At 44.8% G+C, this 12,320-nt stretch overlaps 1 protein-coding gene across 1 annotated transcript in view; it reads left to right on the plus strand.

The window, feature by feature from the left end:
* TECPR2 (tectonin beta-propeller repeat containing 2) overlaps positions 1 to 12,320 on the plus strand; it is a 97,179-nt gene that overhangs the window by 21,399 nt on the left and 63,460 nt on the right. Inside the window, exon 4 of the mRNA XM_006879181.1 lies at positions 8,261 to 8,418. Coding sequence (XP_006879243.1) covers positions 8,261 to 8,418 — 158 coding nt within the window. The remainder of the gene's footprint in view (positions 1 to 8,260; positions 8,419 to 12,320) is intronic.

Below are 12,320 nucleotides of genomic sequence, written 5' to 3' on the forward strand. Positions count from 1 at the left end.
GGTGCGGTTGGCGCAGGATAGAGCAGGGTTTAGGGCTGTTGTGCATAGGGTCGCTATGAGTCGCAAATGACTCGACGGCACATAACAACAACAACAACAAGCATGAAACATAGAGGTAGTCAGGCCTGAGAGAAAATCATTTTTAGCAACAAAATTTTAAAAGCTTAGATTTGGACACTTTCCCACTTCCGTTGGTCTTTTAATGGAGGAACAAGCCAGGATCATTGTTTGCTGGCCCCCAGCCTCTTCTTCTGAGCACACAGCACCGTCTGTGCACAACCATTCCGGTACAGGGAGAAGCATGGCCCTTCGGGGGTCTGCTGATTTCTTTCAAAAACACAGATGCGTGAGCTTTGGAGAGTTGGGGGAGGACCTGGGAGCATGTGTGGGTTTGCAAAATACAGTGTAATGCACTTAATGCCACAAGAAGCTGAGTCAGGAGCTTAACAGCCTACATCCTGCATCCCTGTAAACACAGGATGATTTGCCTGAAAAGTCCATGGTATTTGAGGGGAGTGGAAGCAGCTGTCTCTGTTCTACTACAGTGTGTGGTTACATTCTGTTTCTGTTTGTCAAACGGTACATTGTACTACGTGTAGATCTTACTAGCAAACCTGGTTACTTTCTGTCTCTCTCTCTCTCTCTCTCTCTCACACACACACACACACACACACACACGCACAAATAAATTCCTACAGCTCTTCTGCCCATATTTCCTAAATAGCTGAGGAAGTGAATTTGAAAGAGTGAGTTACTGAAGCAGATTTTTTATGCTTTTCCAGAATTTCTCTTTAATACCATTTTAGTTATTTCTTTCTAATGTCCTATTTCCTAGGATCCTTTCATTTGTCAAGGACACAGCATCCTGAGAATGACTCCAGCTGTGTGTAGGGCAGAGGGGAGTAGTTACTGTTAGGTGTCATTGAGTCATAGCGATCCTGTGAATAGCAGACCTGAACCTTTCCCCGTCTTGGACCATCCTCATGACCCCTGTCGTGCTCAAGCCACTGTGGTGGTCACTGCATATTCTTGAAGGTCGTCCCCTCCTTTGCCAACCCCTCCACCTTTCCGAATGTGATGTCTTTCCAAGGACTGGTTCCCACTGAAAATAGGCCCATAGTAGATGAGATGACGTTTCCCACCCTGGTTTCTCAGGACCACTCTGGTTCCACTTCCTTCAGGACACATTAGTTTGTTCTTTGACATTCCGTGGTGACCAACACCATGCTACCAAGGCAGCAGTGCTTTGATCCTTTTCATTCATTGTCTACGTTTGTGATGCACAGGGAGGAAAAGTCCAGGCCTTGGATCAGGCACACCTTAGTCTTCACACTGACATCCTTGCTCTTCAGCACTTTGGTGAGGTCCTCCTTGGCAGCACATTTTCCCAGGCGACATGTCTTTTAATTTCTTGACTACTGCTACCAGCTAGTGATTGTGGATCCAAGTAAGGTGAAATCATTGAACAACTTCAGTCTTTCCTCCATCAATCATAGTGTTGCTTATTGGTCCAGTGGTGAGAAATTTTGTGGTTTTTTGGGTTTTTTAAATAATGAGTTATAATCCATATTGAAGGCTTTAGTCTTTTAACCTTCTTGGTAAACACTCCAAGTCTTCTTCACTTTCAGCAAAGTGATATGGTTATGTCATCTGCGTTACACAGGTTGTTAATATCCTCTTCCAATCCTGTTGCCACATTCTTCTTCACACTCATCTTCATCACGTTCAGCTGGTCAAAGGATTTCATCTGCATACAGATTAAATAGGCATGAAGAAAGTATACAACCTTCACATACACTTTCCCTGATTTTAAGCCATACAATATTCCCTCATTCTGTTTACCTTGAAGCAAGACTGACTTGACCCTAAAGAACTGGTCATTATTATTACGGTTGTTGTTATGCACCGTCGAGTCTCCTGTGACTTATGTTGTTGTTGTTGTTAGATGCTGTTGAGTCGAGCACAACTCATAGTGACCCTGTGAACAAAATATCTGAACCCTGTTCTATCCTGCGTGGTTCTCACACTTCCTGACACACACCGTATCAGTCCACCTGCTTGAGGATCTTCCTCTCCCTTGCCGACCCTGCACCCTTCCCAGCATCATGTCCTTTTCTAAGGAATAGCCCTCCTAGCAACATGCCCAAAGTATGTGAGATGAAGGCTCGTCATTCTTGCCTCCAAAGTGTACTCCGCTGCACCCTCTCCAAGACATCTTCTCCTCTGTTCTCTGAGCCATCCATGGAATGTTCAGTTCTCTTACCCAACACCATAGCTCAAAGACTATACTTTCAGGGATCATTTCTATAGTTCGTTACTAGAGAAGTTTCTCTGATCGTGTAGAGCACCGAAAACCATGAGGAGGAGACGCAGCGTTCTCTCCTGAGCGTGAAGCCAGCTCTTGGTGTTGCTTCATTGCAACTGCCACTTGCCATTGATGATCGTTCTTCTCTCCCATCATGGGAGAGGAAGAGGGAGAGGACGCAGTCTGAGTGGAAAAAGCAAAAAGCAAAAAATGAAAAAAGATAAGGAAAAATGAAAAAACAAACAAAAAAACAAAACACCATAGCTCAAAGACATCAATTCTCTTACTGTCATCCTTACTCATTGCTCAGGTCTCTGATGCATAGCTAGTAATTGGAAAGACAATGGCCTGAATCAGACGTACCTTAGTCCTCTAACTGATATCACTACTCCTCAATAATTTGGAAAGGTCCCTAACTACAGATTTTCCCAGTACAGTGTGTCTTATTTCCTAACTGCCAAAGGTACCAAGGTTGTTAATTGTGAATCCAAGCAAGATGAAAGTTGACAGTTTCAATCTCCTCTCCATCCATCATGACACTGCCTCTTGGTCCAGTGGTAAGAATCTTTTTCTCATGATATTGAGACACAATCCATACTGAAGGCTGTGTTCCTTGATCTTCTGCAACAAGTGCTTCAAGTTCTCCTCACTTTCAGCAAGCAAGATTGTGTTCTCTGCATAATGTAAGTTATTGATGAGTCTTCCTCCAATCCTGATGCCACACTCCTCTTCATAGAGCTTCTCAAATAATTTGCTCAGCAAATAGATTGAACAAGTATGGAGAAAGAATACAACCCTTCCCAATTCCAAACCGTGCAGGCCTCCCCTGTTCCATTAGCCCAACAACCTCCTGATCCAGGTACAGGTTCCACATGAGTACAATCAAGGGTTCTGGGATTCCCATTCTTCTCAGTGTCAGCCACAACTTGTCATGATCCACACAGTCAAATGCCTTTGCATAGTCAGTAAAGCACAGATAGACATTCTTTTATCTATGGACTGTCCCAGCTGTTGTAACAGGATAATACCCATACACATACAAGGAAGACCCGTTAACATGACTCTTATTCAGATATATGCTCCTACATCTAGAGCCAAAGAGGAAGAAATTGAGAATTTTTACTAAACTTTGCGATCTGAAATTGACCAAACATACAGTCAGGATGCATTAATGATAATTGGTGACTGGAATGCAAAAGTAGGAAACAGTGACTGGAATGCAAAAGAAGGAACAGTAGTTGGAAAATATGGGCGTGACACAAAAGATGACTTTACACGTGGCTTTCACCTGACGGGCTGCATAGGAATCAGGCTGACAAGCTCTGTGGAAGAAATCACTGCAGAAGCTCAGTACCGGCAGTCAGAACTAGGCAAGGGGCAGACTGTGGGTCAGATCATCAAATACTCATATACAAGTTCAAACTGAGGGAGAAGAAAATGAAAATAAGTCCATTGGAACCAAGATACTTTCTTGAATCAATCCATCTGAATTTTATTATCATCTTAAGAATAGTTTTGAGCATTAAACACCAATGATAGAAGACCAGATGAGTTGTAGGTTGATATCAAGGATGTCGTCCATGAAGAAAACAAAAGGTCATTACAGAAAACAGAGGAGAAAAAAAAATCAAAATGGATGTTAGAAGAGACTCTGAAGATTGCACTGGAGTGTCAAGAAGCCAAATCTAAAGGAAAACATGTTGAAGTGAAAGAACTTAACAGACGATTTCAAAGGGCAGCTCGGGAGAACAAAGGAAAGTATAATGAAATGTGCAGAGAGCTGAAATTGGACAGTAAAAAGGGAAGAACTCGCTCTGCATTCCTCAAGCTGAAATAACTGAAAACCAAATTTAAGCCTCAGTGTCGCAATATTGAAAAATGCTTTGCGCAATATGTTGAATGACCCAGAAAGCATCAAAAGAAGATGGAATACACAGTGTCACTGTACCAGAAAGAATTGATTGGCACTGAAGAATTTCAGGAAATACCATCTGAACAGGAGCCAGTGGTAATGCAGGAGGAAATAGAAGTTGCAGTATCACTCATAGTGACCCTATATACAACAGCTCTGAAGCCTGCCATGTCCTGAACCAGTCTGTTGACTCCGACACGCCTGTACCCATTGCCCCAGTTGCTGTATCAATCCACCTCATCCAGCGTCTTTCTCTCCTGCACTGTCCTTCCACCCTTCCGAGTATGATGTCCTTTTCCTGGCCACGTGCCCAAAGAGTGTAAAATACAGCTTCAGAATCCTAGCCTCCCAGGGGATACTTGGTTTTCACCCTCTCCAAAACAGACTTACTTGTTTTCCTGGTGGTCTGTGATATATTCAAGACTTCAGTACCACAACTCAAAGGCATTGATTCTTCTTTTGTCATCTTTAGTCATTGTCCAGCTCTCTGATGCATAACAAGTAATTGCAAAGACCATGGCCTGGATCAAGTGCACCTTAGTCTCTAGACTGGCATCGTTGCCTCTCAGCACTCTGGAGAGGTCCCTGAGAGCAGACGTCCCCAGTGCAACTCATCTTCTGATTTCTTGACTGCTGGTGCCAAGAGCTGATTGTCAAGCCAAGTAAACTTAAATTGTTAACAACCTCAGTCTCGTTTCCATCATCATGGTACTGTCAGTTGGTCCAGTGGTGAGAATCTTTGTCTTCTTGATGTTGAGCTTCAATCCATATTGAAGACTACAGTCCTTGACCTTCTGCTTTAAACGCTCAGGTCCTCCACAGTTTCAGCAAGCAAGGTTGTGTCATTTGCGTAGCATAGGTTGTTGATGGGTCTTTCTCCAATCCTTATTCCACATTCCTCCTCATAAAGCCCAGCTTCCCAAATCATCTGTTCTGCATAGATTGAAAAGGCATGGAGACAAGACGCATCCCTGATGCACTCCTTTCCTGATTTTGAACCATCTCTACCCTTTCTTGCCTTCCTGTCTTTGCTTTTGGACACACGTTGACTGTTTGGTCTGATATGTAGTTGATTATTTAAGGAAGCATAATACTCATGGGTGATACTGTTTATTTCCTAAGGCAGTCTATTCTTGGCTGGAAGTTGACTTCCAGGAGTTTTCAATGCCATGTTCAGAGTTCCCCTAGTCTGTTGGTCCAGTTAGCTTGGTGTTTTGTTTGGTTTTTTTTAGTTTGGATTTTGTTCAGCATTTTTCTCCCATTCTGTCTTGGGCCCTCTGTTGTATCCCTTGTCAGAATGATTGGTAGTGGTTGCTAGGCAACATCTCGTTCCTCTGGTCTCAGGCTAAAAGGGACCATAGTTTATGTGAGCTCATCATTGAATTTTGCAACAGAATGTATTTACTTGAGAATAGGAAGACACATGGTGTAAACATATTTGTATTTATCACTATAGGTTCTTCTCTGAACTGTCTACTGAACACATTCCAAAAGAAGTTATTGTAATGAAATTTTTTTGGTAGCATTTTTAAAATTTATTTTAATGAAAGTTTACAGAGACTTTGGATTTCCATTCATTCATAGTTTCACACTTTCCTCACTACCCACCCCTCCCATCTAGCCTCTTTTCTCTTTGAAAAGTAAAAAAAAAATTATTTCATTGTTATACAATCCTCCCCAGTCCACTCTACTATGCAGCTTTCTTTTTTTTATTATTACTTTATTTGTGTGTGTGCTGTCAAATTGGATCTGACTGGTACAGGGGGAGATTGCCCCTCCTTCTCCAGCAGAGGTAGATTCGAACCACGTACCTCTGGAATTGCAGTGCAGCTTCTTGTGAGCTCTCTTTACACTATGCAACTTTTATTCTGGACACTAATCATATATGTTCCTCCTAAACAGTTCTCACCCTCATCTGTTTCAATGCAGTATACATTATTTATCCTCTTTTTAGTTTCCCCCCCAACCCTGATGTCTGTCTGCTTTACAACAGTGGCATTGTGCAGTATTTGTCCTTGTGTGACTGAGATATTTCACTCATCATAATGTCCTCCAGGGTTACCCATTTTGTAGAATATTTCATTAGTTCCTTGTTTTTCAGTGCAGCATTGTATTCCATTGTATGAATATACCACAGCTTCTCTTGCCATTCATTTGCTGATGGGCACTTGGGTTGTTTCCAGCCCTTTGCTATTGTGAACAAAGCTGCAGTAAACATGGGTGAGCATGTATCTGCTTGGGTGGCAGTTCTGGTTTCTTTAGGGTATATTCCTAGTAGTGAAATTGCTGGATCAAATGGTATTTCTATTTCCATCGTTTTGAGAAAGTGCCATACTGCCTTCCATAGTGGTTGCCCCATTGTACACTCCCACCAGAAGTGAACATGCGTTCCAGTTTCTCCACAACCTTGCCAGCATTTGTTGTTTGCTGTTCTGTTTTATTTTGCTATTGTTACTGGGGTGAGATGATATCTCATAGTTGTTTTGATCTGCATCTCTCTTAGAACTAGGGATTTTGAACATTCTTCACGTGTTTGTTTGCCATCTGCATGTCTTCTTTGGTGAAGTGTCTGTTCATATCCTGTGCCCATTTTTCAATTTGCTTATTTACCTTTATCTTGTTGTGGTGCTCAAGTATTTTATAAATTCTAGATCTAAGTCCCTTATTAGACATGTCATTACCAAATATTTTTTCCCAGTCTGTGGTTTCCCTTTTTACCCTGTTGGAGAAGGTTTTGGATGTTCATAACAGTTTTATTTTTAGAAGGTCCCATTCATCTATTTTATCCTCTCCTGGTTGTAGGTTTTTCAGGATTCTTGGAAGACTGTTTATGTTGTGGATTAGGACTTCTAGAGTTCTTCCAAGCTTTTCTCTAATGAAGTTTATAGTCCTCGGTTTTAGTCCTAGGTACTTGATCCTCTTTGAGTTGGTTTTTGTATCTAGAGTGAGGTATGAATCTTGCTTGAGTTTTCTGCAGATGGTTTTCCCATTTTGCCAACACCATTTGTTAAAAAGGCTGTTGTTTCCCTACTTAACTGAGTTCATCTCCTTGTCAAAAACCAGTTGACCATAGGTAGATAGGCTGATTTCCGGGTTCTCGAGTCTATTCCATTGATCTGTGTGTCTGTCATTGTACCAGTACCACACTGTCTTGACCACCACAGCAATGTAGTAGGATTTTAAATCGGGGAGTGAGCTGCCTCCTACCTTGTTTCTCTTTTTAAGGAGTGCCTTGCTTATTTGGAGCCTCTTTAAATTCCAAATGAAATTGGAAATTGCTTTTTCCATCTCGTTGAAGAACGGAATTGGTATTTGTACTGAGATTGCATTGAATGTATAAATGGCCTTTGGTAGTATTGTCATTTTCACAATATTGAGTCTTCCTATCCATGAGCAAGGTACATTCTTGCATTTCTCCAGGTATTTTTTTGTTTCCTGTTGGAATGTTTTATAATTTTCTTTGAATAGATCCTTTGTGCTTCTGGTTACATTTATTTCCAAGTATTTAATCTTGTGATTAGAAATTGTGAAGGGTATTGTTTTTCTTAGCTCCAGCTCTATATTCTCTTTATTACTGTAGAGAAATCCAATTGATTTTTGGATACCTCTTATTTCCTTCTCTTGTCTTATTGCTATCACTAAGACTTCCAATACACTGTTGAATTGGAGAGATGCTAGTGGGCATCCTTGCCTAGTTCCTGTTCTCAAAGGGATTGCCTTTAACCTCTCTCCATTGAGAACAGTGTTAGCTCTCGGGTTTGTGTATATACTTTTTACTATGTTGAAGAAATGCCCCTCTAATCCCATTTTGTTGCGTGTTTAAGTAGTTCATGTTAGGCTTGTAATGTAGGTAGATGTTGACATTAACTCTTTTTCTCTTTGGTGAGACCTTTTCCACATAACTTCACTGCATCAGTTGATTCTGAATCTGTATTTTAAAGTGTAGATGTTAAGCTGTAAATCATCCTAAACACAAAGAACACAAGGCTTGTCATGTAGAGGTAGTCAAGTTCAACATCGTCTTAACTGCACTCTCTCCACAGGGTCTCTGCCACTCCCAGCTGGTGTTGGAAGAGCCGGCTTCGATTGTGCAGCTGGATTATAGCCAGAAAGTGCTGCTCATCTCCACCGTGCAGAGAAGCTTGCTCTTCTACACAGAGGAGAAGGCTGTCCAGCAAATTGGCACACAGCCGAGGAAGACGTAAGCATCCTAATCTGTCCAGTTGGGTCTGAATGTTGCATTTGGCTGCAGAAGGTGCTTACATTTTCTGTAGATTGCCCGTGTTTCGGTGGAGCCCACAGTAGCTCTGAGCCAGGGGTGTCTTCTCTGGTGGGGTGCCTGCCTGCCTAGGCCACTGGCTCCGACCTGAGAGGGAGGAGGTGGGAGTGGTCTCTTGGAGGAGCCTCCAGGCCTGAGCACACTTGCGGTGATCTGGTTCTGTGGAGACGTCCCCTCCGTGGCAGTCACGGCAGGGCCCAGTGTGGGGCTCACGCTTTGATCGGTGAGTGCATGCTGAGCTCTCTGCTCTGAGGAGCCAGCGCACCTGGGACCTGCGTGCTCTGAGCGCTGCTGCACCCTGTGCACGTGCCTGTGTGCTTCAGCCGTACGTTTGCGTCCATGCACTGTGGAGCTCGCACACTTTGTACACTGGGGCACTTGTGCATCCGGCGCACAGTGGTGCCCTCTGTGCAGTGTGCCCTGCAGTGGAGCTCCCAGAGAGTCCAAGTATGACAGGTGTGCCCTTGCTGCATAGAGATGTGCCAGAAATGTACACAATACAATTGTTAGTGTTAGTGCGAACTTCAGGCTGCTGTAAGAGGCTCAGCAGGCTTCTGACCCCGAGGAGATGGTGCCAGGGAAGATTTCCAGTGAGGTATGATGGGAGTGATCCCGAGAGAGGGAAAGGGCTCAGAAGGATTCCAGGCTGGACGGTCCTTCCTCTTTGGCCCACCAGTTAGAGGAAGGGCAGCCGAGAGAAGGATTAGGCTCTGCCAGCTGCCTGGGAAAAGGGAGCAGATACAGAAGTGATCAGTTAATTCCCGGCATCCACATCAGCCTGAAGATGTTCTTTGGCGGTCTCTGCAGCCGCTCATATGGAGGTGGCCATCCGTGAGGACATGGGTGGGGGGGTGGGAATGGTTCCCTCCGAGAAAGGGTATGTTAGGGAGCAGAGGTAGTCCTTGAAGCGGAGAAGCTTGTGACTTGGGGTTCCCATCTGTACCTCCTTTCTGTCCCCTAGTGAAGTGATACAGATGCTTGCAGAGAATCAGGGCACAATGCAGAGGGTGGTGCATGTGGGGAGGATTTGAGACCGTGTGGAAATATGGTGAGAGGTCAGGTGTTAGCACGGGCTGCTGAGCCCCACGGTCCCCATCTGTGTTGGGCTGGGGTGGGGAATGGCCGACGCCAGCAGTGTCTACTGGGGGTGGGGTGCTGAGAACCCGGTGCTCATCTGTGGTGGATTAGGGGCCACCGTGGGTGGTGCCCATCTGTGGTGGGTCAGGGGCCTGAGGCCGGCACTGTCCCTCTGTGATAGGTCCAGAAGCACTTAGTGAAGTGAGGTGGCAGTGCCAGCGTCTCCTGGACTGCTTCACCCCTCTGTCCTGTCCTGCACTGGAGACAAACAGCGCAGTGCGGCTTGTTCTCTTTCAGCGTGGCAGCCCTCCAGCAGCGTGAGATGTTCTCTTAGTTCCCCTTTGGCTTCTGTTATCCAACCTGAGTCGTGTCTTAATTCCGTGTCTTAATTCCATCCAGTTTGACCCTTTAATATATAATCTCCCAGGTTGACCCCTGAGTCCTCAGCAGGATTTGCAGTTCGGGTTTAGGGATTGTGCACTGTTGTGGACCAGCTGTCCCTGGGCCAGCAGCCTGTTCTCCTGGCATGTCCCTTGTTTGTCTGTTGACTGTTCTCTACCCAGTACCTTTCTGGAAGGACCAACCAGTTGCCGTTGACTCAGGCTCACGGTGCCGTGTGTGTGTGTGTGTGTGTGTGTGTGTGTGTGTGCGCGCGCGCGCGCGCACTCCCACTCCCACAGAACTATGCCTCACAGGCTCAGGGGCTTGTATCTGGGAAGTAGATTGCCAGGCCTTTCTTCCAGGCTACCTCTGGGTGAGCTCAGACCTGCAGCCTGTCAGTTAGTAGCCAAGCATGTTAACATTTGCACCACCCAGGGACTTCCCAGGAAGAAGGTGAGTGTGAAGAGGTGGGCCCAGGACCTGTCAGGTGCATTGTGTAGCTGGCTGGCTGTCCCTTCAAACCAGACCTAACCACCTGTGAGGAGACTTGCGCCTCTGTGCCTCTCTTCTGGCGCATGGGAGCAGCTGTGTCTCTTGCCAGTGTAGATTGATGAGAGTGTGATTTTGTGCCACACCCTGTCCCAGGGGGCGTAAGTGGCTCAGTATGTCCCTGTGCTCAGTCCATTACTGAACTCCGAGAAATAAAGTACTTAATATCTGTGGGAAGTGAGCCTGAGGCATCCTGAAGACTTAACTCTCTGCTGTGAACTATTTCTGACTGTAGTTCTAAAGGATTTCATCGTCTCTCCTTTGGAAGCAGTGCTTCGTTTCACCCACATTCATTCATTCACCAAGTGTTGATCAATGAAGAGACAGTCTGTAAGCAAGAGAAGATCTGTGTTCATCACAACAAATGTTGTAGAGGAAATTATCAGAGTGTTTGCAGATCACTGAGGGTGCTTCTTTTAGATGGATTCACTGGGGAGGAAGCCCCAGCATGGAAAGAGCTGGTGGAGTTGCCTCCTAAGTTGAGAGAACAGCTGAGAGAATGTTCTAGGCGAGGGCCGGAGACACTGACACACATGAAGCTAAGAAGGAAGCCCGGGGCCATTTTCCCCACTTTGGGTGATTGTGAGTGGCGTGAACGAATGGTGCCCTAGGGAGCATTGGTGCACTAGTTCCCGCTTCACCTCCTCAGGGTGCAAACAGCAGAGCGGGCTTGCAGGTCAGAGATAGTTCCATCTTGTGCTTTTGGAAGAACCACTCACTTCAGAAATTATTATCCCCATTCTACAGATTAAAAGACTGACCCAGAAAGTTTGAATAATTGCACAGGCCATGGTAGCTGTTAAATAAATGTCACATCTGGAAGTTGAACCCAGGTCTTGCTCTAAAGGTAGTTCCCTTTCTGCTGTTCAGGTTGGGAATGTATTTTGGAGAGAGAATCAGCAGTAAATTGTGAGACTGCAAGTGTGAACTCTGGTAGAAGTGTGAATCTTAGCAGGGATGGGACAGTAACTCCTGGATCGTGGACAGCAGTGTGAATTGATATAAAAACAACAACCTCAGGGAGCTCTGGTGGCAGGAAGCTGCACTGCAGTCCCAAAAGGAACACAGTTCCAATCCACCTGATGCTCAGCTGGAGAAGGAAGGACAATCTTCTCCTGTACCAGTCAGATCTGATTTGATGGTACATGCACAAAAAAATAATAAAATTTAAAAAACAACAACCTCACTGCCATTGAGTTGCTTCTGATTCTTGTGTAGGACAGAACATAACAGCCCACGCAGTGTCCAGAGCTGCAGTCCTCGTGGAAGCCGACCGCCGCAGCTTTTCTCCTGCAGAGTGACCCACCTTTGGGTTGGCATCTGAGATCTTCAACCACTACAGCCTCAGAGCTCCAGAGTTGGAATCATTGCATTGAGAGAAATGGGAAATTGTCTTCCCGCTTTGAATTTGCTGTTACCCGACAGCTGTTCTTCAAGTAGCCTTGATAAACGCTTCCACCTATGAGTTGGGGGCGCATGTAAAAATGCTCATGGCGCATTGTTCAAAATAGTAAAAATGTCAGTCACTCAAACTTCCTCCACAGAAGGGTGAATAAACTGTAGAATGATGTTCAGCAGTAAACAGTGCATTGGCTCAGCTTCATTTTATCAATACAGGTAGATCTTAGAAGCCATATTAGTGAAAACAACCAAGTCCTCAAAATACATGGTACCATACTAATTTTTATGAAAAATAAAAAGCGAACCATGTCATGTTGTCTTACGTTGTTAGATGCTGTTGAGTATGACTCATTAGCAGCCTGTGAACGACAGAGCTGGTCTTTGTTCTAGCGCATATCGTCCTCATCTCTGTGCAC

Source organism: Elephantulus edwardii, unplaced genomic scaffold, assembly GCF_000299155.1.
Source record: "Elephantulus edwardii isolate Elephantulus edwardi_28Jun2011 unplaced genomic scaffold, EleEdw1.0 scaffold00002, whole genome shotgun sequence".
NCBI classification, from domain to species: domain Eukaryota; kingdom Metazoa; phylum Chordata; class Mammalia; order Macroscelidea; family Macroscelididae; genus Elephantulus; species Elephantulus edwardii.